The sequence below is a fragment of the Macrobrachium nipponense genome, chromosome 44 (assembly GCF_015104395.2).
Source record: "Macrobrachium nipponense isolate FS-2020 chromosome 44, ASM1510439v2, whole genome shotgun sequence".
Classification (NCBI taxonomy): Eukaryota; Metazoa; Arthropoda; class Malacostraca; order Decapoda; family Palaemonidae; genus Macrobrachium; species Macrobrachium nipponense.
In genome coordinates, this window is record NC_087221.1 from 22,888,891 (window position 1) to 22,916,390 (window position 27,500).

At 36.8% G+C, this 27,500-nt stretch overlaps 1 protein-coding gene across 3 annotated transcripts in view; it reads left to right on the forward strand.

Moving 5' to 3' along the window:
* The window catches only part of LOC135204093 (synaptic vesicle glycoprotein 2B-like), an 82,055-nt gene that overhangs the window by 30,304 nt on the left and 24,251 nt on the right, over positions 1-27,500 (forward strand). The window contains exon 1 of one of the 3 annotated variants that reach the window (XM_064234092.1): positions 24,935-26,458. The exons of the other annotated variants lie outside the window; for them this stretch is intronic. Coding sequence (XP_064090162.1) covers positions 25,239-26,458 — 1,220 coding nt within the window. The 5' untranslated portion in view covers positions 24,935-25,238. Of the gene's footprint in view, positions 1-24,934; positions 26,459-27,500 lie in introns of those variants that run through there. 3 annotated transcript variants of the gene reach the window in all.

Below are 27,500 nucleotides of genomic sequence, written 5' to 3' on the forward strand. Positions count from 1 at the left end.
CCAATGATTCCCAAGAAACCCAGTGTCCCTGTGTCACTAGAAATCGAATGTTCTCATGGCCATTTTGGCTGGAACCCAATGCTGTAATTGCTAGTTTGACTTGTGACCCAATTCTATACTGGCCATTTTGACTGGAATCCAATGCTGTTATGGCCAGTTTGACTCATGACTAAAGTCTATAATGGCCATTTTGACTGGAATACAATGGTGTAATGGCCAGTTTGACTTGTGACTAGATTCTATATTGGTCATTTTGACTGGAATCCAGTGTTGTAACGGCCAGTTGAACTTTTGGCCCAATGCTATAATGGGCATTTTGACTTGCGCCCCAATTTTAGAATGGCCATTTTGACCGGAGCCCAATGCTGTAATGGGCAATTTGACTCCAGACCCAATTCTATATTGGTCATTTTGAATTGAAACCAATGCTGTGATAGCCAGTTTGACTCGTGACCAAATTCTATAGTGGCCATTTTGACTGGAATCCAATGCTGTAATGGCCAGGTTAACTGTTGGCCCAATTCAGTGATGGCCATTTTGACTTGAACCCAATACTGTAGTGGCCAGTTTGACTCGTGACCAAATTCTACAAGGGCCAGTTTGAGTGGAGCTCAATGCTGTAATGGGCAATTTGACTGGTAGCCCAATTCTGTAATGGCCATTTTGACTGGAACCCCATGCTTTAATGGACATTTTGACCTGCAGCCCAAGTCCATAATGGCCATTTTGACTGAAACCCAATGTTGTAATGGCCAGTTTGAATGGCAACCCTATTCTGCAATGGCCAATTCGACTGGAGCCCAGTGCTGTAATGGGCAGTTTGACTTGCATCCCAATTCTATAAAAGCCATTTTAACTGGGGCCGAATGGTGTAATGGTCAATTTGACTTACGCCTCAATTCTATAATGTTCATTTTTTTCTGGATGCCAATGCTGTAATGGCTAATTTAACTTGTGACCCACTTCCATAATGGTCATTTTGAATGGAACCCAATGCTGTAAAGGCCAGTTTGACTTGTGACCCAATTCTATATTGGCCATTTTTACTGGAACCCAATGCTGTAATGACCACTTTGACTTGCAACACAATTCTATAATGCCCAGCTTGACTAGACACCCAATTCTATAATGGCCTTCTTGACTAGAAACCCAATTCTATAATGGCCATCTTGACTAAACCCAATTCTATAAGGGCCACCTTGACTAGAAACCCAACTCTATAATGGCTATTTGAGTGGAATTCAATACCCTTCTGGCCATTTTAGCTGGAAATCAGTGTTCTGATGGCATTATACTCGGAATCCGGGATGTCAGGGGTAGGGGGCCAGAGGAATACCTAGTGCATCTGCCCATTTTGACTGGAAATAAAATAACCTCATGGAAGCAAGCAGTGAACGTACAGCCATAAACAGGGAGATTACTTAAAATTGGGAAAACTCAAAGACCGAAGGAATTGGATAAACTCAAAGACTGATGTAATGTAAAAAATTAATTGACCGTTAGAATTGGATAAACTCAAAGACTGATGTAATGGAAAAAATTCAAAGACCGATAGAAGTGGATAAACTCGAAGATTAATGGAATGGGAAAAACTCATAGACTGATTGAATTGGATAAACACAAAGACAGATGGAACGGGAAAACTCAAAGAGCAATAGAATTGGATAAACTCAAAGACTGATGTAATGGAAAAACTCAAAGACCGATAGAAGTGGATAAACTCGAAGGTTGATGGAATGGGAAAAACTCGTAGACTGATGGAATGGGAAAACTCAAAGACAGAGATGGAATGGGAAAACTCAAAGACTGATTGAATTGGATAAACTCAAAGACTGATGTAATGGGAAAACTCAAAGACTGATGAAATTGGATAAACTCAAAGACTGATGGAGTGGGAAAAACTCAAAGACTGATTGAATTGGATTGGATAAACTCAAAGACTGATGGAGTGGGAAACACTCAAAGACCGGTAGAAGTGGATAAACTCTAAGACTGATGGAATGTGAAAACTCAAAGACCAATAGAATAGGATAAACTCAAAGACTGATGGAATGGGAAAACTCAAACACCGATAGAATGGGATAAACTCAAAGACCGATAGAATGGGAAAAACTCAAAGACCGATAGAATTGGATAAACTCAAAGACTGATGGAATGGGATAACTCATAGACCGATAGAATTTGATAAACTCAAAGACTGATGGAATGGGAAAACTCAAACACCGATAGAATGGGCTAAACTCAAAGACTGATGGAATGGGAAAACTCAAAGACCGATAGAAAAGGATAAACTCAAAGACTGAAGGAATGGGAAAACTCAAAGACCAATAGAATAGGATAAACTCAAAGACTAATGGAATAGGAAAACTCAAAGACCGATAGAATGGGATAAACTCAAAGACTGATGGAATGGGAAAACTCAAAGACCGATAGAATGGGATAAACTCAAAGACTGATGGAATGGGAAAACTCAAAGACCGATAGAATGGGATAAACTAAAAGACTGATGGAATAGGAAAACTCAAAGACTGATAGAATATGATAAACTCAAAGACTGATGGAATGGGAAAACTCAAAGACCAATAGAATGGGATAAACTTAAAGACTGATGGAATGGGAAAACTCAAAGACCGATAGAATTTGATAAACTCAAAGACTGATGGAATGGGAAAACTCAAACACCGATAGAATAGGATAAACTCAAAGACTGTTGGAATAGGAAAACTCAAAGACCGATAGAATATGATAAACTCAGAGACTGATGGAATGGGAAAACTCAAAGTATGGTCGTGTGGGAATATAAAGAAAACTCAGACGATAGAACTTGGGATACTCAAAGACTGAATGAATGACCATCAGACTGCAAAAGACCTGAATGGGATGGACACTCAAAGATTGATAGAAGGGATAAACTCAAAGACTGGTAGAAGTGGATAAACTCAAAGACTGATGGAATGGGAAAACTCAAACACCGATAGAATGGGATAAACTCAAAGACCGATCGAATTTGATAAACTCAAAGACTGATGGAATGGGAAAACTCAAAGACCAATAGAATGGGATAAACTCAAAGACTGATGGAATGGGAAAACTCAAAGACCGATAGAATGGGATAGACTCAAAGACTGATGGAATGTGAAAACTCAAAGACCGATGGAATTGGATAAACTCAAAGACTGATGGAATGGGAAAACTCAAAGACCGATGGAATTGGTAAACTCAAAGACTGATGGAATGGGAAAACTCATAGACTGATGGAATTGGATAAACTCAAAGACTGATGGAATGGGAAAATTCAAAGACTGATAGAATTGGATAAACTCAAAGACTGATGGAATGGGAAAACTCAAACACTGATAGAATTGGATAAACTCAAAGACTGATGGAATGGGAAAACCCAAAGACCGATGGAATTGGATAAACTCAAAGACTGAAGGAATGGGAAAACTCAAACACTGATAGAATGGGATAAACTCAAAGACTGATGGAATGGGAAAATTCAAAGACTGATATAATTGGATAAACTCAAAGACTGATGGAATGGGAAAACTCAAAGACCGATGGAAGTGGATAAACTCAAAGACTGATGGAATGGGAAAATTCAAAGACTGATAGAATTGGATAAACTCAAAGACTGATGGAATGGGAAAACTCAAACACTGATAGAATTGGATAAACTCAAAGACTGATGGAATGAGAAAACTCAAAGACTGATAGAATTAGATAAACTCAAAGACCGATAGAATGGAATAAACTCAAGGACTGATGGAATGGGAAAACTCAAACTCCAATAGAATTGGATAAACTCATAGACTGATGAAATATGAAAAACTCAAACACTGATAGAATTGGATAAACTCAAATACTAAAGGAATGGGAAAACTCAAAGACCGATAGAATAGGATAAACTCAAAGACTGATGGAATAGGAAAGTTCAAAGACCGATGGAATTGGATAAACTCAAAGGATGATGGAATGGGAAAACTCAAAGACTGATGAAATTGGATAAACTCAAAGACTGATGGAATGGGAAAACTCAGAGACTGATGGAATTGGTTAGCTCAAAGACTGATGGAATGGGAAAACTCAAATACCGATGGAATTGGATAAACTCAAAGACTAATGGAATGGGAAAACTCAAAGACTGATGGAATTGGATAAACTCAAAGACTGATGGAATGGGAAAACTCAAACACTGATAGAATTGGATAAACTCAAAGACTGATGGAATAGGAAAACCCAAAGACCGATGGAATTGGATAAACTCAAAGACTGAAGGAATGGGAAAACTCAAACACTGATAGAATGGGATAAACTCAAAGACTGATGGAATGGGAAAACTCTAAGACCGATAGAATTTGATAAACTCAAAGACTGATTGAATGGGAAAACTCAAAGACTGATAGAATGGGATAAACTCAAAGACTGATGGAATGGGAAAACTCAAAAACCGATATAATGGGATAAACTCAAAGACTGATGGAATGGGAAAATTCAAAGATCGATAGAATGGGATAAACTCAAAGACTGATGGAATGGGAAAACTCAAAGACCAATAGAATAGGATAAACTCAAAGACTAATGGAATAGGAAAACTCAAAGACCAGTAGAATAAACTCAAAGACTGAAGGAATGGGAAAACTCAAACACTGATACAATGGGATAAACTCAAAGACTGATGGAATGGGAAAACTCAAAGACCTATAGAATTTGATAAACTCAAAGACTGATGGAATGGGAAAACTCAAAGACCGATAGAATGGGATAAACTCAAAGACTGATGGAATGGGAAAACTCAAAGACCAATAGAATGGGATAAACTCAAAGACTGAAGGAATGGGAAAACTCAAAGACCGGTAGAAGTGGTTAAACTCAAAGACTGATATAATGGGAAAACTCAAAGACTGATAGAATGTGATAAACTCAAAGACTGATGGAATGGGAAACCTCAAAGACCGATAGAATGGAATAAACTCAAGGACTGATGGAATGGGAAAACTCAAACTCCAATAGAATTGGATAAACTCATAGACTGATGAAATATGAAAACTCAAACACTGAGAGAATTGGATAAACTCAAATACTAAAGGAATGGGAAAACTCAAAGACCGATAGAATAGGATAAACTCAAAGATTTATGGAATGGGAAAGTTCAAAGATCGATGGAATTGGATAAACTCAAAGACTGATGGAATGGGAAAACTCAAAGACCGATGGAATTTGATAAACTCAAAGACTGATGGAATGGGAAAACTCAAAGACCAATAGAATGGGATAAACTCAAAGAATGATGGAATGGGAAAACTCAAAGACCAATAGAATGGGAAAAACTCAAAGACTGATGGAATGGGAAAACTCAAAGACTGATACAATGGGATAAACTCAAAGACCGATAGTATGGGATAAACTCAAAGACTGATGGAATGGGAAAACTAAAAGACCGATAGAATTGGATAAACTCAAATACTAATGGAATGGGAAAACTCAAAGACCGATAGAATGGGATAAACTCAAAGACTGATGGAATGGGAAAGTTCAAAGACCGATAGAATTGGATAAACTCAAAGGCTGATGGAATAGGAAAACTCAAAGACCAACAGAATGGGATAAACTCAAAGACTGATGGAGTGGGAAAACTCAAAGACCGATGGAATTGAATAAACTCAAAGACTGAAGTAATGGGAAAACTCAAAGACCGATAGAATTGGATAAACTCAAAGACTGATGGAATGGGGAAACTCAAAGTCCGATAGAATGGGATAAACTCAAAGACCGATAGAATTGGATAAACTCAAAGACTGAAGTAATGGGAAAACTCAAAGACCGATAGAATTGGATAAACTCAAAGACTGATGGAATGGGAAAACTCAAAGACTGATAGAATGGAATAAACTCAAAGGCCGATAGTATGGGATAAACTCAGACTGATGGAATGGGAAAACTCAAAGACTGATAAATTGGATAAACCTCAAGACGATGGAATGGGGAAAACTTCAAAGACGATAGAATTGGATAAAACTAAAGCACTGAAAGGAATGGGAAAACTCAAACACCGGATAGAATTGGAAAATCCAAAGAATGGTGGAATTGGGAAAGCCTCAAAAGGGACTGATCGAATGGAATAACTCAAAGGCCGATAGTATGGATAAACTCAGACTGATGGAATGGGGAAAACTCAAAGACTGATAAAATTGGATAAACTCAAAGACTGATGGAATGGGAAAACTCAAAGTCCAGTAGGAATTGGATAAACTCAAAGACTGAAGGAATGGGAAAACTCAAACACCGATAGAATTGGATAAACTCAAAGACTGGTGGAATGGGAAAGCTCAAAGACCGATATAATTGGATAAACTCAAAGACTGATGGAATGGGAAAACTCAAACACTGATAGAATGGGATAAACTCAAAGACTGATGGAATGGGAAAACTCAAAGACCGCTGGAATTGGATAAACTCAAAGACTGATGGAATGGGAAAACTCAAAGACTGATAGAATCTGATAAACTCAAAGACTGATGGAATGGGAAAACTCAAAGACTGATGGAATGGGAAAACTCAAAGACCGATAGAATTAGATAAACTCAAAGACTGATGGAATGGGAAAACTCAAAGAACGATGGAATTGGATAAATTCAAAGACTGATGGAATGGGAAAACTCAAAGACAGATAGACTAGGATAAACTCAAAGACTGATGGAATGGGAAAACTCAAAGACCGATAAAATTTTATAAACTTGAAGACTGAAGGAATGGGAAAACTCAAACACTTATAGAATTGGATGAACTCAAAGACTGATGGAATGGGAAAACTCAAAGACCGATAGAATTGGATAAACTCAAATTCTGAAGGAATGGGAAAACTCAAAGACTGATGGAATTGGATAAACTCAAATTCTGAAGGAATGGGAAAACTCAAAGACCGATAGAATTGGATAAACTCAAATTCTGAAGGAATGGGAAAACTCAAAGACTGATGGAATTGGATAAACTCAAAGACTGATGGAATGGGAAAACTCAAAGATGGATAGAATTGGATAAACTCAAACACTGATGAAATGGGAAAACTCAAAGACCGATGGAATTGGATAAACTCAACACTGAAGGAATGGAAAAACTCAAAGAACGATAGAATTGGATAAACTCAAAGATGCTGGAATGGGAAAACTCAAAAGACTGATAGAATTTGATAAACTAAAGACTGATGGCTGGGAAAAAAACTCAGAGATAGAATTGGATAAACTCAAAGACTGATGGAATAGGAAAACTCAAAGATCGATAGAATTGGATATACTCAAAGACTGGTGGAATGGGAAAACTCAAAGACCGATGGAATTGGATAAACTCAAAGACTGATGGAGGGGAAAAACCAAAGAAACGATAGGGGGAATTTGGATAAACTCACAGATGATAGAATGTGAAACTCAAAGACCGATAGAATTGGATAAACTCTAAGACTGATGGAATGGGAACACTCAAAGATGGATAGATTGGATAAACTCAAAACTGATGGAATGGGAAACTCAAGACCGATGGTAGGAATGGATACTCAAACACTTAAGAATTGGAAAACTCAAAGACGATAAGGAATGGGAAAAACTCAAAGACTGGATGGAATTGGAATAAAAACCTCAAAATTCTGAAGGAATGGGAAAACTCAAAGACCTTTGATTAAATTGGCAAACTCAAATTCTGAAGGAATGGGGAAAAAACTCAAAGATGAATGGAAAAACTCAGAGGGAAATAAAGAATTTGGATTAAACTCAAAAGACTGATGGAAATGGGAAAAACTCAAAGATGGATAGAAATTGGATAAACTCAAAGATGAAATGGGGAAACTCAAAGACCGATGGATTGGATAAACTCAACACTGTGGAACATTGAAAAAACTCAAAGAACGATAGAATTGGATAAACTCAAAGACTGATGGAATGGGAAAACTCAAAGACTGATAGAATTTGATAAACTCAAAGACTGATGGAATGGAAAAACTCAGAGATAGAATTGGATAAACTCAAAGACTGATGGAATAGGAAAACTCAAAGATCGATAGAAAAAATTGGATACTCAAAGACTGGTGAATGGGAAAACTCAAGACCGATGGAATTTGATAAACTCAAAGACTGATGGAGTGGGAAAACTCAAAGACCGATAGATGGATAAACTCAAAGACTGATAGAATGTGAAACTCAAAGACCGATAGAATTGGATAAACTCTAAGATGAAATGAATTGGGAAAAACTCAAAGACTGATAGAATTTTTAACTTAAAAAAGATGATGGAAATGGGAAAAACTCAAAAGACTGATTATAATTTGATAAACTCAAAGACTGATGGAAAATGGGAAAAACTCAAGACGATAGAAATTTGCATAAACTCAAAGATTGATGGAACTGGAAATCTCAAAGACCGATGGATTGGATAAACTCAAAGACTGATGGAATGGGAAACTCAAAGACCGATAGAATGGGATAAACTCAAAGACTGATGGAATGGGAAAACTCAAAGACCGATAGAATTGGATAAACTCAAAGACTGATGAAATGGGAAAACTCAAAGACCGATAGAATTGCATAAACTCAAAGATTGATGGAATGGGAAATCTCAAAGACCGATGAATTGGATAAACTCAAAGACTGATGGAATGGGAAACTCAAAGACCAATAGAATTGGATAAACTCAAAGACTGATGAAATGGGAAAACTCAAAGACGGATAGAATTGCATAAACTCAAAGATTGATGGAATGGGAAAACTCAAAGACCGATAGAATTGGATAAACTCAAAGACTGATTGAATGGGAAAACTCAGAGACCGATAGAATTGGACAAACTCAAAGACTGATGGAACGGGAAAACTCAGAGACCGATAGAATTGGATAAACTCAAAGACTGATGGAATGGGAAACTCAAAGACCGATAGAATTGGACAAACTCAAAGGCTGATTGAGTTGGAAAACTCAAAGACCGGTGGAATTGGATAAACTCCAAGACTGATGGAATGGGAAAACTCAAAGACTAATAGAATTTGATAAACTCAAAGACTGATGGAATGGGAAAACTCAAAGACCGATTGAATTGGATAAACTCAAAGACTGATGGAATTGGATAAACTCAAGACTGATTGGAATATAAACTAAAGCTGATGGAATTGGGAAAAATCAAAGATGATGATGAGAAAACTCAAAGACCGATGGTATAAATGGATAAACCTCTAAGACTATGGAAATGGGAAAAACTCAAAGCCACCGATTGGTATTGGGATAAGGGCTCAAACAGACTGATTGGGAAATGGGAAACAACTCAAAGACCTATAGAATTTGATAAACTCAAAGACTGATGGAATGGGAAAACTCAAAGATCGATAGAATTGGATAAACTCAAAGACTGATGGAATGGGAAAACTCAAAGACTGATAGAATTGGACAAACTCAAAGACTGATGGAATGGGAAAACTCAAAGACCAATAGAATGGGATAAACTCAAAGACTGATGGAATGGGAAACTCAAAGACCAATAGAATGGGATAAACTCAAAGACTGATGGAATGGGAAAACTGAAAGACTGATGGCATTGGATGAACTCAAAGGCTGATGGAATGGGAAAACTCAAAGACTGATACAATTGGATAAACTCAAAGGCTGATGGAACGGGAAAACTGAAAGACCGATGGAATATGATAAACTCAAAGACTGATGGAATGGGAAAACTCAAAGACCGATAGAATTGGATAAACTCAAAGACTGATGGAATAGGAAAACTCAAAGACTGATGAAATGGGAAAACTCAAAGACTGATAGAATTGGATAAATTTAAAGACTGATGGAATGGGAAAACTGAAAGACTGATGGCATTGGATAAACTCAAAGGCTGATGGAATGGGAAAACTCAAAGACTGATAGAATTGGATAAACTCAAAGGCTGATGGAATAGGAAAACTGAAAGAGCGATGGAATATGATAAACTCAAAGACTGATGGAATGGGAAAACTCAAAGACCGATAGAATTGGATAAACTCAAACACTGATGGAATAGGAAAACTCAAAGACTGATGGAGTGGGAAAACTCAAAGACCGATAGAATTGGATAAACTCAAACACTGATGGAATAGGAAAACTCAAAGACTGATGGAATAGGAAAACTCAAAGACCGATGGAATATGATAAACTCAAAGACTGATGGAATGGGAAAACTCAAAGACCGATAGAATTGGATAAACTCAAAGACTGATGGAATAGGAAAACTCAAAGACTGATGGAATAGGAAAACTCAAAGACCGATGGAATATGATAAACTCAAAGACTGATGGAATGGGAAAACTCAAAGACCTATAGAATTGGATAAACTCAAAGACTGATGGAACGGGAAAACTCAAAGACTGATAGAATTGGATAAACTCAAAGACCAATGGAATTGGATAAACTCAAAGACTGATGGAATGGGAAAACTCAAAGACAGACAGAATTTGATAAACTCAAAGACTGACGGAATGGGAAAACTCAAAGACCGATGGAATATGATAAACTCAAAGACTGATGGAATGGGAAAACTTAAAGACTGATAGAATTGGATAAACTCAAAGACTGATGGAATGGGAAAACTCAAAGACCGATGGAATATGATAAACTCAAAGACTGATGGAATGGGAAAACTCAAAGACCGATAGAATTGGATAAACTCAAAGACTGATGGAACGGGAAAACTCAAAGACTGATAGAACTGGATAAACTCAAAGACTGATGGAACGGGAAAACTCAAAGAGTGATAGAATTTGATAAACTCCAAGACTGATGGAATGGGAAAACTCAAAGAGCGATAGAATTGGCAAACTCAAAGACTGATGGAATGGGAAAACTCAAAGACCAATAGAATTGGATAAACTCAAAGACTGATGGAATGGGAAAACTCAAAGACCGATGGAATTGTATAAACTCAAAGACTGATGGAATGGGAAAACTCAAAGACCAATAGAATTGGATAAACTCAAAGACTGACGGAATGGGAAAACTCAAAGACTGATAGAATTGGATAAACTCAAAGACTGATGGAGTGGGAAAACTCAAAGAGCGATGGAATTGGATAAACTCAAAGACTGAAGGAATGGGAAAACTCAAACACCGAAAAAATTGGATAAACTCAAAGACTGATGGAGTTGGAAAACTCAAAGAGCGATGGAATTGGATAAACTCAAAGACTGAAGTAATGGGAAAACTCAAACACCGATAAAATTAGATAAACTCAAAGACTGATGGAATGGGAAAACTCAAAGACTGGTGGAATTTGATAAACTCAAAGATCCTACGAAGGGCAAAACCTGTTAACTTCACCATGTCCAGTTCCGATGACTGCAAAAAGAAGTTGAGAGGAAAAAATTTGGGAATAAACTAATCTGAACAGCATTTTTTTTCTTCCGGTGCGAAGGTTAAAAGAAGGCAGCCCGTATCTGATCGAAGCTAGAAGATAAGATAAAGATTGAGAACGGGAAGAATATTATATTTGAGAGACTGCCTCTTGAAAGCCGTAAGATTATATAATCAGTTCGAAAGAATTAGTTTTTATTTTTACAAAAAAAAGTGCTATTGCAGTAGGGCAAAGAAGAATGATTACGGAAAGAGAACTGAATGATAAACGTTATGAGATAAGATTAATTTCATTGACAGATCAAACTTAGCAACTTAGAAGTATTTAAATTATCAGTCACTAGAAAAAAAGAAGATATTTAGCATAAACATTTTATAGAAGGAAACTTTTAATTAAACAAAAATAATGCTTTAGAGATATACCGTGTACTACGTTTGCAGACGATTCTCAGCATACGAGGAAACACAAGGGCGATGACATTTTACGTAATATCTCCTATGATTTGTCCCTACTATAATCTAGGAGAGGTTTTTTCTTTGTTTTTTGTTAATTAGTAATAAACCAGTTTTTACTTAAAAAAAAAAAAAGGCGTTCGTGTGTGTGTTTGTTACATCATGAGCTAATCAGGTTTGCAACACATCACGCGAGGTCGGCCCACCGGACCAGCCAATGGCAAACAGCTGTGCAATGTTGTCGACCAATCAGCGTTAAGCTTCTTCACGAGTGTGCCAATAAGGGAGCAGATTTTTTGACACGCCTACGTTACCTAATCTCTGTCATTTTAATCAAGTGGGCAACCACTCCATATTTAGTAAGGTTCCATATAATCGATTTTTAGCATCACCAAGTGACATAATAATCAGATCGCCATTATTCCGTTAGAAATCCATAGAATAATTGGCAAGGACATTTGCTGGTTAGGACAATGGCTCCACTTGGGACTGTTAAATATAGAACAATTTCACCTTCAACACATTATAGCTTATCTAACAATGGTATTTACCAAATAACTGATTTTATAATGGTACGTCATCACTATGACGTACCATTATAGTTAGTAATTCTAGCACTATATATATATATATATAATATACTATATATATATATATATATATATATATATATATATGATATATATATGTATATATACTATATATATATATATATTAATATATATATATATATATATATATATATATATATATAAATATCTACTATATTTATATATATATATAATATATATATATATATATATATATATATATATATAAATACAATATAATCAGCAAGGCGCGTTTGTAGTTTCAAGGTTGGAACAATGCGTTGTGAGATGAGGAAGTGAGAAGGTTGAAAAAAAAAAAGAAAGATTATATGAAATGTAATATCAGGAAAGAACGGTATCAGGAAAGAACGGGAATAGATAAGGGGATGTAGAGGAACATAAAAGAGGAAAAGAAGGCTTGTAATAAAAAGTTATACAAGGAAGCAAATGCAGAGAGAAGGGTTGACAAGTTTCAGTGTAAAAGAGTAAAATGGTTTCGAGTAAAAGATGCGAAAAGGATTCTGTCTGAAGAGACTACATTCCTGGGTCGATGGAGAGAGTATTTTGCTGATTGGTTGAATGTGGCGGATAGCGGAGAGGCAGGGTTGACTGGTGTAAGAGTGAAAGGGATTAGTGTTAGAACGACTGTTGAAGACGTAAGGAAATCAATTTAAAGTTTTCTGGGGTCGTAAAGAATGTGATAGATTTTGTATATGGGGGAGTGGTCAGCCTGGTGTAAGAGTGGGCCTGAGACAAGATGGGTGGAGTGAGAAGTCAGGGGAAGGTCAGTAGGTGTTGGGCAGAATTGTGGGGATATGAAAACGAGCCATTGATGGAATGCTGAGTTGATGATGTTTGCAGGTAATAAGGTACTTATTGGGACAGTGAAGACAACCTGCAGGAACTAATGATAGAGTTATAAGAGAAGATTGTTGAGAATAACTGTGATCAAAACTAAGGTAGTAAGGGTAAAAGAAACCAAGAACAAGGGTGAAAGCATGTTAATTTGGATGTTAGAAGGAAACAGCTAATTTGTTTAGATATTTAGAAGAAAATATAGTGAATGATGAAGAGAAACCGTGCCTCACAGTACAGGCGAAGCAAGGGAAGTAGCAGGATGTGTGCAAAACATTGAAAGGAAAGTTGATTGTCAGTGAAATCCAAGACTTGAATTTATGAAGGTATTGTTGAGCCAGCTCTCCTTTATGGAAGTAAAATGTGGATGATGAATATCAACGTGAGAAAAACGGTGAAATTGTAGTGATAAATTTTGTGCATAGTATATGTGGCACAAGGACTGAAAGGATGAGAAATGTGAAGACATTAGACAGTGAAAAGGTAGTGTAGGTGATAGGGTAGTTCAGGGTGTTTTGAGATAGTTCTGTCATGTGGGAAGAACAGAGGATGACAGTAATGGAGGGAGGAGGAGAGGAAACTGGCTATATGTGAAAAAGGTATTGGAAAGGAGCGTATGTAGGGGACTTAGCAGGTATGGTTCATCATTGTGGTCTCTCGCAGGAACATCAGCGCGTTGGCTCGAATCCAGGCTAGTAGTGATAGGCGTCTATATATTCAGCTTAATCTTGTAATTAAAAAGATGTATGAGGAAGTAAATGCAGAGATAACGGTTACTGAGCAAATGGGTCTTAGAATAAACGATGCAAAAGGGATGCTGTCTGTCTGATGCTGATTGGTTGGATGGTGAGGATAGCAGAGAGACAGAGTTGAATGGTGCAAGGGTGAAAGGGATTAGAGTGAAGGGGACTTGAGGACGCATGGAAGACAATTTAGAAGTTGAAGAGTCGAAAGACTGGTAAAGCTTCCATGCAGATGGATTTTAATGTACATCAAACCTAAATGCAGATAGAAATTAAACAGAGGTAAAACTCTATTACTATTATAGTGTAATAGAGAAGAATATTTTAGATTAGATATAGGTGCCTTTAGATTTTAAGTACAGGAAGACATTAAATACAGGGACATTTGAAGTATTAGTACTTTTAAATACAGGTAAATCAAATTGAAGCAAAATTTTGATACAGGTAAAATTCGAATCTAGATTCTAGAAAATTCTAAAAACATCATTGATGATCTTTAAAAACAGGCTAAATATAGGAATGAATTAAAGATCTATATAGAAGGTCAATTGATATAAATATTAAGGTGAAATCCATACGCAGCTGTAATGTAATTATGGTTAGATTTTACTACCATTCAAAGATCTAGAAGTTACAAGGTATCATTATCATCTTGTGTGTACTGTAGGGGGAGGACCAGGGGGGATTGGGGTGTTGAGGAAGGTTCTGAATATTCCTCGAAGTACGACGAAGGGGGGGAGGGGTTATTACCAGTCGGAGGAAAACGGGGAAGAAGGTGAGGTTGAGCACCTCTCAATAGCACTTCCGCGCTCCCAGATTAATCGTAGGTACTTCCTGGTTGTCTTTCTGTCTGTTAAAAAAAAAAATAGGTCGTCGCAGTTTGAACTTCCTTATTCAGAGGTTGTTCTTTTTGTGTGCGTTTTGCTTTTAGAAGTATTCACCGGTACGTATATGCATATACATAGAATACCTACAGTCGTATGCTTATTTATAAACATTATATAATGTACATATATATATGTATGTATATATGTATACATAAGAATATATATATAATATATATATCTGTCTATCTATCTATATTCATATGTATAATATATACATATATACCATGTATATACTATACACACACATATATATGTATATATACATATATATTATATCTATATGTACAGCCATTCCAAATGAAACTCCTACCAATGGTCAGCGGTCCTTCAATCTTCAATCTCGCTCTACGAGACCAAACCATTTCATTTCTTCTGCTCATCTCATCATTTCAATTTATACCCAAGCGCCCAATTTTTAATTTTTATTTTAATGCAACATCCAAACTTCAAATGAAAAGAAGGAATAGGTCTCAACTACCCCTTCACATATATAAACTTTTGCGGTATAGATATTCCTCTTCTTTTGCAAACCTCTTGCGTAGACCCTGCTACTTTCTTTGATTCACCTGTCCAGTTAATTACTCCCATATACCTGTGGGCTTATCAGTTTTCATTCTTCTGCAATCCATACTAACTTTCACTCTTCCACAATCCATGCTAACGTTCTCTCTTCCACCATCCATGATAACGTTCTCTCTTCCACCATCCATGCTAACGGGCACTTTCCACCATACTAACGTTCACTCTTCCACCATCCATTCAAACGTTCACTCTTCCACCATCCATGCTAACGTTCACTTTCCACAATGCTAACGTTCACTTTTCCACAATCCATACCTAACGTTCACTTTCCACTAACTTTTCCACCATCCATACTAACGTTCACTTTTCCACTTTTCCCTCTTATCGCACACCTTGAGAGTTACAACATGAAGCCTTCTCTCGGACTTGCATCAGTCCAAGAATATATCAGGCGACCATTAAGACACAACAAACTCGCCGCTCTCCCGTCTGCATATTCCAACACACGCTTCGTACTGACTATATGTAAAGTCGTAATCGCTCTTAGCAAATTGACACCAGTCCCTTCCACTCGTCCTCTCTTGCGTTATTAAGATCTCGGGCTTACTTCATCTTTACACATTCAGTGGCTATCCAGATACTTACTTGGGTAACACCGGGTGTGTTCTCTTCAGACAACTTTTCCAAGTAAGCTTCGTTAATTCAAGACTTTTCTCTCTGCAGAGGCTTCTCTGAAATACAGTTCTTTTTTATGAAGCGCTGATTCACACCTGCTTTCGAATTTTCAGTATAACCCTCCCTTTTTTCATAGTGTCAGCTACTCAACACGACCATCTCTTTTATCTTACAATTGCAGTATAAGAAAAAATCTCACTTTTAATGCGTTTTACCACCTATTTATCGTCCCTCTATTTACTGCTTTCATTATATTTTTCGTAATTGCCCTACACTTGCAAAAACTCCATGTTAACCCAGTGACTCCTCTGAACTAACAATATTTTCTACCAGTTTCCTCTTTACGCAAAATTTCGTCCTTTTGTTATTTATATGAAGCTCATTTGTGTTAATTATATTCATAGCCACAATTTAAAGCCTTACCCTTTCACTTTGTTACCGTTTGCTATTAATATATATATATATATATATATATATATATATATATATATATATATACACATATATATACACACACACACACACACACACACACATATATATAGAGCAGCTTTCATTTCTGATTGATTGTGTATTCACACTATCGGTATAACTTTTTATCCATCTATCTCTCTATAGACAGATGGTAGATCGATATAGATAGAAATGTGTACAAAAATGCGAATGCAGAAAGATATGTATAGTGAAATATTGTGTATTTAATACTTGATCTTATTTTAAGCCTATTCATATATTTGGGTATAAATATAAATTCGTCCATATGCAGTGTATGAGAGAGAGAGAGGAGAGGAGGACGAGAGAGAGAGAGAGAGAGAGAGACGAGAGAGAGGAGAGAAGAGAGAATCTCCAGATGGCTGGTTGGTAACCATAGTGATAAGACGCGACAAACACTGACGCACCCCCCCCCCCTCCTCTCTCTCTCTCTCTCTCTCTCTCTCTCTCTCTCTCTCTCTCCGTCTATTTAGTCTATTCAACATCACGTCCCTGAGACAATGAAGAATATTAACTTTTTATCCACTGTTAATTTCAGAAATAACAAAATGTTTTCTTCAAGATGTATCAGTTAGTAAATTACTCGTTTAACTTTCAATTTGTTTAATGCTCATTTACTTGTATACTTATTCATTTATTTACTTATTTATTTGTTAAATTATTTATTTATTTATTCAAATCTATTTATTTATTTAAATTGATTTGTTTATCGTAGGCACAGCACGAGAGCTGACGTCCTTGATATCCTGTTTAGGCGAAAACTCGAACGCGTGGCTCTCCAGTCGGGATTCGAGTTTGGCGTTGTGTGGTGTGTTGTGGTGCAGGAGTCCTTCTTCCCCTCTTCTTCTTTTTCTTCTCTTCTCATTCCCCTCTTCTCCTGTTTCTTCAGCTGGTCAGCGGCAACGGAAACTGATTGTAGCATGATCTGTTCCCCTTGTTATGCCGGGCGTTTACCTCTCTCTCTCTCTCTCTCTCTCTCTCTCTCTCTCTCTCTCTCTCTCTCTCTCTCTGCCAACGCACCTGTGTTAATCCCCCGTGGGATACGCTCCTTGGCGCTCCGCTCTTTTCGTCTTCTCGTCTCTTTCCCCCGTCGGAAATGTCATTGCGTAACTGTTAAGCGTTTCTTGTGCGTGCTCTTGAACGGTAGTGTGGCGTTTGGTCATACGTGAATGAAGAAGACGGGGGAAAAAAATAACGTGTTTATGCAGTAGTGTGTGTGTGTGTGTCTAGTTCGTGACTTCACAAGTTATGACATCTGTTTTATTTTTCTTTCCACTGTTGGTCGAGATCCATGTTATCGAAGTGGTGATGGAAAAAACAGCTCGATGCTCGAGCTCTTGAAATGTGGAGGCAGTGACGATAAACAGCTCAGATTGATAATGCGGAAAGGTGTAAGAAGTTATGAAATGCAGGGAAATGCTTTTCAAATTAACAACACAGAATGGTCTACTCTAATCCATTGGAGTAGCGAAATAGTGTCCTAAGTTCAAGTAATGAAATAGTGAAGTGATAAAAAGATACAGTTCAGAGTTTGAGAAGTAAAAATGGGAAGGAATTCTGAGATACAATTTCAGAAATCGAGTGCTAAAAATAAGACGAAATTGTGAGTTACAGTTCAGTGTTAGACTACTGAAATATGGAGGGATTTTTGAGATATTAACAAAATAAAATACTGTTCAAAGATACAGTTCAGATTCGAGAAATATAAGATGGATGTGGTGATGTGACGTAGTTCAAAATTTAAACTTTTAAAAGTAGAGGCTCCTGTGAACTACAGTTCGACAAGTTTTCTGAAGTAGAATAAAAGTTAGAAATAGTTTCCTTATTGACTTTGAATAAGGAAAATGAGCAATAAAACGAATCCTATTAACTTATGAAAATCCAATTTAACTGGATTGTTTATACTTTCTTTTTTAGCTTTTCGTGTATAAATGAATTTAGAAAATGTAAATCATCTCTAATAGTATGAGAAAAAGAAGTTACTGATAAAAAAAGGAATTAAAATATTTCGAATATTATTTATGAAACCACGTATAAAGAGACATTATTATTCATGTATGTCATAATTGTTATTGTTATTATTTTATTGATTCACACTTTCGTAAGGGAAAGGCCAACAGGAAATGACCTTAAGAAGCGAAATTTCACGGAGCAATTTTCGTAAATTTTAAGCTGGTCAGATGCCAGCACGGGCTCTTGCTTGTACAGCATTACCTTACAACAAAATGAAACGACTAATTTTTAAAAAAAGTAAATCAAACATATAAATTACAATTCAAGTTAAAATACGTAAAACTGAAGGCGAACAAACGGATAAAGGAGTACATGGTAGACAGAGATACTGAGTTTTTTTTTTAAGTTATTTTATTCTAACTTAGATTTTTTTGCTGTTTCTTTTAGAGTGAAGTGCTTCCTGGGTATTAAACCCTCAATTTCACTGGGAACACGACCTTCCAAATCAATTGCTGTAGTAAGTAATGATCTCTTTTAAACCGAAGGGGATATAACAAGGTTTTTCAGATGAAAATAGAGAAGAGGCTGATTGTGTAGTTTGTATCTTGGAACAGTATTTTATTTTGTTAATATCTCAAAAATCACTGAACTGTAACTCACAATTTCGTCTTATTTTTAGCACTCGATTTCTGGCAGCCATATATATATGTATATATATATATATATATATATATTATATATATATATATATATTATATATATATATGTGTGTGTGTGGTGTGTGTGTGTGTGTGTGTGTGTGTGTGTGTGTGTGTGTGTGTGCGAGAAAACCAAAGGATGAAAACGAATATAAACAAAACTGATAAAAAAAAGTATGCAAACCAAAATTATAATGGAAATTTCAATTTCAACAATTCCTTTAGAATTTCATATCGTCCTAATATTACCCCTTCACTTTATAAGAGAACTTTTATTTGCATTCACTTAAAAAGTCCCTTAAACACGACTTTTCAGCAGTGACCGAGCTTAATTCAGGAAGCCAGTGGTCCTGTCTCCCTCACAGGCAACTTATTGCATAACATAGCGTCCGATTTCTTAACGGTAGGTTGCCAGGGTACGATAATACTGCATTCTCACTCGTATAGCATTGAGTCATAATCTCTTCATTTCTGCTTGGGAAAAAAATATGAACTAAACTCCTCGAGAAGAAAAAGAAACAAAAAGAAAGAGAAAAAAACAAGAGAAAGTAGAATCAACAATGATTGCTCTTTTACCCAGAAAACGATGAGCTATATTTGAAGTAATTCAAAGTCCAACATTTTCTCATCATTGTAGGTTATCTATAATTTTCAGATACTTTTATAACAAACGTATTTTTATTTTCACTTTTATCTATTTTTCTCTAAGAGCTGTTTATCATTTCACGAGTCTGTTTAAAGTACTCGATGTTCTCTAAATCGACGTTCAGAGCTATTTGTAGTTACCGAGTCTTTTTATAATTAAAAGACCTTTCTTTTCTATTTCTTTACCTCAACCTTTAGAGCTATTTATAATTCTCTGTGTCGTTCCCGACATAAGCTTGCGTACGTCAGCAACAACAAAAATAGACTGATATTTAGACTAATGCTCTTGGGATAAACTCGGTATGAGAAAAGATGAAAGACAGAACAAAGTGAATCGCAAACGTATTAAGGATGATTAAGCAACAGACAGCAATGCAGACGTCTAAAGCTAAGACAACGATGTCCTTTGAATTACTTCTTTCTAATGAACGCCAAACTCTTTGGGACCTCGAATTTCAAGTCAGTGGCCCTTGTGGGCTTGTTTCGTATGAATAGGGTTCATCTTTTTTTAATAGTAATAATAATTGTGAGCTCTTTTTAAATCCTCATAGCAAGAAACTGTTGTAAGTTTAAGATGAATAGATTTTTCCTGTTAATAAACATCATATTTGTTGGAACCTTGAATTTCGAATCAGTGGCCCTTGTGAGCTTTTTCCATATGAATAGGGTTTATCTTTTGAATAATAATAATAATAATAATAATAATAATAATAATAATATTTTGAAGAAGACCCTCTTTTAGACAAATTCTGTCGAATAAAATGGCAGAATTCAGCGAATTAATCTTATATATTATCTTTTCTATATACGTAATATATAAGATTAATTCACTGAAGTTCTGCCATTTTATGCAACATAATAATAATAATAATAATAATAATAATAATAATAATAATAATAATAATAATAATAATAATAATAATAATAATAACTCTACATTTCTAACCAGATCCAGTTTTGCATGGCATTCTTATACAAGTTAGTATTTTGTTAAAAATTGTAACTGTTAGTTTTTTTTTACTTTCAATTTATATATATAAAAAAACCATTCACTTTAAGCAGTTACACGTTGGCAGAGTCGATTTCGCGCTCGGCTACCAATCTGGTGGTCCGGAGTTCGATTCTCGGCTTGGCCAACGCGGAACCAGAGGAATTTATTTCTGGCGATAGAAATTTATTTCTCGATATAATGTGGCTCGGATCCCACAGTAAGCTGTAGGTCCCGTTGCTAGGTATCCAATTGGCTCCTAGTTACGTAAAAATATCTAATTCTTCCGGCCAGCCCTAGGAGAGCTGTTCATCAGCTCAGTGGTCTGGTAAAACTAAGATATACTTAACTTTTAAGCAGAATACAGTTGGTGAAGATCTCGTAACTTAAATGTGGCGTGGGATGCCCGTAGAGTTCATCATAGATGTTAGCGTGACTCGACAGCCACACAAGTGAGAATATTAGAACTATCGATAACCAAGATAGGAAAAGAAATGATTTGAATACTTTATAAATAGAAAAAAGGGCAAAACCGTCTGCTCTTATTTAGGACCATATCGTCTGTAACACCATCGAGCCACCAAATCTCACATTCACTCTGGAGATCTGGAATTTTAATTGGAGCACATGTTTCCGTGACTTATTCTCTCCCTCTACAGGCAAGCTTTGGAACTCTCTACTTAACTTCCGTATCTCTGGGCTCTTGAAACCTTCCTTCTTCCAAGAGGCTGAATGTCTATCTACATTTCTTTACCTTCAGCGTCTTTTGTCTCTTTTTTTTCGGGTCTGGGCTAGAAAAGGGTATTGGGTTACCCGACTTCTTGGTCTTTGGACCTACAAAAAAGTTAAGGAATTTGAAGTAAAATTTCTTGGGCCAGTTATAATAAAACAACGAGTTTGAGAACCATTACTCACAATCTCTCGTTTATCAGTCTCGAAAGGTTCGTCAGTTATAACGATATCCTCACACTCGTGACTTTGTTATGTTTTAGTTAGTTGTTGTAAGAGCGAAAGGTTTTGGTGGCCAGTGACCAATGAACCGTCTTCTAGGACATACTAAGAAAGAATAGAACGTATTACGTAAGATTCTGTCGAAAAAGAGACACGATTCGTAAATAGCAACATTTATTTTACTCCTTTTCAGCACGCACATGCGCACAAGAGCGCTCGCAAGCACGCATGTGCGGCCAAACTCACAAGTGCAGTGATCAGTCTGTTTGAAAGTAACGTGTTATTTTGCCAATTTCGTTTTGCATTTCTCAAACTTGTAAGATTTATCAAACTAATTTTCATTTTTCATTTTTAATCTTAATACTACATTCATGCACCATCTGTAAAAGTATCCTCTATTATGAATAATTGAGGGAAAGGAAACATGTCATACGTTCCTACCCTAACGTAAGACACGATAGGCATGTATAAACACTCATTCATCTGTGAAGGTACGTGTTTGCATGAGTGGTACCAGCGCATATGCTCTCACGCGCCTACTGAGAGAGAGAGAGAGAGAGAGAGAGAGAGAGAGAGAGAGAGAGAGAGAGAGAGAGAGAGAATACGTATGCCAACACATTCTGCAAATCAAGGGTCTGTCATTTTCATTGCTGACTCGCATGCATCAAACATACTATTGCTCCGATCAGATTCGCGTGTTTGTTGATCGTGTCTCAACGTTGATCAAGGGAAGAAGAGGAAGAAGAAGAAGAAAAAGGTAAAAGGGAGACTGTAGCTGCGCAACGAAGAACGAAAATGAATGTTTACAGTATTGAAAATGACTCACACGAGAGAGTGCGGTGGAAGCTGACGTTTCTGCTTAATAAGCATGTTCAGATTTTTTTTTTTTTTTTTTTTTTTTTGTGAGAATAGTTCGTTTACCTACGAATCATGGGTAATGCTCGATAGTCTGGGGTTTAGTTTGGATTGGTTTCTGTATATTAGTGGTTATGGACACAATAACCGTGTAATCTTAATAATATAGTTAATATATACCTATTATATATTATATATATCTATATATATATATAAAATATATATATACTATATATGTGTGTGTGTGTGTGTGTGTGTGTGTGTGTGTGCGCGCGCGTGTGGATATAAACACATCCTCTGTCGTACTCATTTTTATCATTTCGAAGGCGAGATGAAGACTATAGCCTGACATCTAACCCCCTCCCAACCTCTCCACCGCCTCTCTCCCTCCCTCCCTCCTATTTCCCTGTGATTATACGTCGACTTCCTTGCGTGAGGGAACGAGGTCACCGGAGGGGCCGAAAAAGGATGACCTTGAACTGCCGTTTCGAGGTCACGTATTAGAGAAGGAGGAGGGAGTGAAGGGGAGAGTGAATGTAAGAAGACATGAAAGGAGAGGGGAAATATAGGTTAAATACATTGCGGAGAAGTAGAGGAAAGAAAAAGGAAATGAAGATAAGGAATGCAATGAGGAAAGGAGATAGGAAATAGCAGAGGATTTAGAAAAAAGAATGAGAAACGAGAGAGAAATAGAAAAAAAACTGAGATTAGCAGAGAAATCTGTGAACGGTGAACGAAACCAGCATTGAGGGAGGTCTTCAAGAGCGAGATACTATCGAGCAAAAAGCTGTACGCACGAGCAATGCCATGAACTAAAGAACGAATTGAGTATCCGAGGCTCAAAGAAGTGTCTGTGATAGGCCTCGCTGCTTTTTCCTAACCATTTCTAGCATCATTCTTTATGGTCTGATAACTAAAGCTAAGCATTTGATAACAAACATCTACAGCTTAGTAGACAATTGCGTGCGTTCTCTCTCTCTCTCTCTCTCTCTCTCTCTCTCTCTCTCTCTGGCTACCTCTTTGTCAGCTGACGCTCTTTTATTGCCTCGTAGAGATATTCTTCGAATTCATCATGTTATTAAAGCCCCAAGTAGCTCACTCACGCCACTGCGGTTAAACTCTGAAGAGACTATCTCCTGGAGTCTTTGTAGTAGAGATTAAAAGAGTGCTTGTGATAAAACTGAAATTGTGAGCGAAATAAGTTGGTGGAAAATTAATGATATAAGAGAACAGAATTTAATTGAAATCTATTTCTCAAAGTAATTACTTTTATTAGTTACTAATTACTTTTACTAATTCGTGAATGAGAGAATCAGCGATTCAATGTACGAATAAATGGATGGCTAACTCACTGAAAATCATCGAAGCAATATCAAAATATACTGACATATACGATGAAAATGCCTAGACAAACAATAAATTAATGATGTTAAATAGAAGTCAGTAATGTCCATAATTTTTAACCTATCTTTATCTATCTATCTAACTCTTTATCTGTGTATGTTTCTATCATTCTATCTATTACAGTTCATTAAATACCGATTTAAGTAACGTATGCCGAGCATCTTGTGGATATATTCGGGGCATTGCTTTTCAATGAAGTTTTTGGATTTTTGTTTTCATGACTGGTTCATATTATATATATATATATATATATATATATATATATATATATATTATATATATATACGTGTATAGTGTGTGTGTATTGTATTATAAATTGTTATATATATATATATATATATATATATTATATATATATATATATATATATATATATATATATATATGTGTGTTGTGTGTATTGTATTTTATATATATATATATATATATATATATATATATATATATATATATATATGTATAGATCCATATATATAATATTATAATATTTATATAAATTGTTTATATAATACTATCTATATTATACTATCTATATTGATATAAATTGTTATAATTATATACTCTATATATATATATGATAATATAATATATAGATATTATATATTTATATATTTAGTTCAAACAGGGGAACAAACATAAACTTGTACCGTGGTTGGTATTTCGATATCGAGCTGTTTTAAATAGCTAATCGATTTGAAATCGACTGATTCAGAAATTTAAAAGCCCTTAGGTTATAGTCACTAAAATTGACGCCATTAAGCGCAGAATAAGAGAATAAGAAATTAGCAGGTACAATCAGTTTTAGAAAACTCTGTTGAGAATAAATGAAAATTATAACGTGAATTATATAGCCCTTGTTTACACTGATCTGCGGCTTTGTAAGTTTATGCTTTTATTCGCGTGAACAGAAAAGATAAACTTAAAGTAATGCTGTATCCATAGGCGATATTCCTTTTCCATTTTCAGAGTTCGTACACGTAGAACGAGTGAAAAATGCTTTTATAGAAAAAATGTCTCATTCATTTGTTTTTGCTTTTTATAATGAAGTGTAACAATTTTATCTCAATGACACCAGCAACGTGGGTCACTATGCAGGACGATCTCATTTTTGTTTTGTTACATGAAAAGTGAACTTTACCTTAATATGTGAAACAATTTTGAAAATTCATATGGTCGTAAAGATGGCTGAAGGACCTAAAGAAAGTCCCTCAAGCGTCACCTTGGAGGCTGTTCATTGTGACACCTCCCCAGGAAGCGACGGAAACCAAGAGAACAAAGCAGACAACGCCGAGGAAGTTTACATCGCCGCCAAGGAAACCGAAGGATATAATGGGTGTGAGACAGCGTCCTCCAGGGACGATTCCTTTGTGTCCTGTAGCACTAAGAGTGACTCCGACGCCTCTCAGACCGAGCAGAATTTGGAGAAAACGGGTGACAGCTGCTGTGACCAAAGCTCAGAGCAATCACCTTTGACGCCTGGAGATGCCGGAACAGCAGGTGGACTGAATGAGGACATTCACTTTGACGTAGACCCATGTGTCGATTTACCCTCAACATTTGGGGAAAATGAACATTTTATACACCAAGTTTCTTCTGATGAAGCGACACATACGTTGCCTTTCAACCTACCCGACCGAGGTGTGTTTTACGAGGAGCTGGACAGTCTAGCCCAGAGGAGGCTGATAGACTTCTGCTCCTCGGTAGCCAGTTTTCCATCCGAGTGCGACTCCCTGCAGAGTTCCACACTGACTGATGACATTGGACACGGGACGGAACCCCCTACGCTATGTCTCTACGACATCATGTGCGACATTCAGGAACAGGCTCGCATCGACGAGCCTCCTGCCCCACCAACACCTGCGGGCGCACCTCAAGTGCAAAGCTGCCCCGCAGTTCCCCGCATCATCAAGCCTGTGCCCAGGAGGCCCGAACAGTTCCTAAGAAAACCTCCGTCGAAACTTGCGCAGCCTCCTAGAAGAGGGCTGATCGAAATCTTCAAAAGAAAGGGATACAACAACATACTGAGGAGCCTGGAAGAGCAGCTCGGCCCGGGAAGCGTCTCTTCAGACACTGAGAGAAACATTACCAGATCTTTCCGAGTCCCTCCATTGCACTTCGCTCCCGCAAGACGCGGAGAGAGTAATGCTTCTTCCGTTTCTCAGAGAAACCCCACAAACACATCTTCCAGCTTTGCAGAGGAAGGTGTCCCTCACCAGATCTTGGGTATATCACCGAGGGAAGTGGAGGACAGCATTACCGTGTCGAATGACCCTGATGTTGTCCTGAGCAATCTTCCAGCAAGCCAGAGCGGAAGAGATTCCCGTCAGTTGCTCGCAAGAAATGCGCCCGCTTATCTTGTTCCTCATTCCAGTGATTCCGTTTCTGTTTGGTGAGTAGTTTCTTCTTCTTCTTGCAAAGCGATTTTCAGAACTGACTTCCATCTTTTCAATGAGGAAAGAATACGTACTAGACTGGTACCCTTTATTCTTGACTCTTATTTCACTTACGTACTTATACTGAGAGGGTATCGGAGAAAGGTGCTTGTCGCAACCCTCTGAGGTTTGCTGGAATATTTAGTGACTTTTTCGCATAAACGCAAAGGCTGAGGTTTGAAGCCTACCCCTGGATACCCTTCTTTCACCTATGCTTGGAATACGGCATCTTAAGAGGCTCTGGGATGGGACAGGGTAGAGACAGGATCGAAGAATGTGTGAATGAAAAAGAGAAATTCAAGTGCAGTACAGTGGAAGTTGAATTGATTGAGCAGATACATTTGCTATTTTTGTTGCTATTTAAAAGTCTCCGTTTTTTTTTAAATCTCACACTTTCAACATTTACCTGTCTCTGGCCGCAACAACAGGTGTGTTGTCATTTATTTATTTATTCAGTAATATTAATTAATCACTTGTTTGCTGGGAGAAATGCAACCTTGAGACCTTTCGTACTCAATCCAACCACATAACTCTTTCAGTAGGAAGTATAAGAAACAAATCTTCACTCTCGAAAATGCTATTTGGCGTGAGGATGTAACGATGAAAAAGGAATCTCTTATCTTCAGGTGAAAATTCGTTTTTTCTTTTGCTTTTTATATCTTTCATACTTTAATATATTTCATAGATAACCTGACATATCTTATCTTCCTCTTGATATGTTATCACATCAGAAACTCGTGCATGTGTTTCTCTTTTTTTGGGGGGTACTTGCAATGAGTGAGCGTTAGGCTTAATCATTAGGACGGAACTTTTCCTGATTTAAATTTGTAAGTATTTGATGTAAATTCGAATCATACATGTGTCTCAAATAATCTCTCTCTCTCTCTCTCTCTCTCTCTCTCTCTCTCTCCTCTCCCTCTCCTTCACTCTCTCTCTCTCTCTCTCTCTTCTCTCTCTCTCTCTCTCTCTCTCTCTCTCTCTCTCATTCTTAGTGTGATG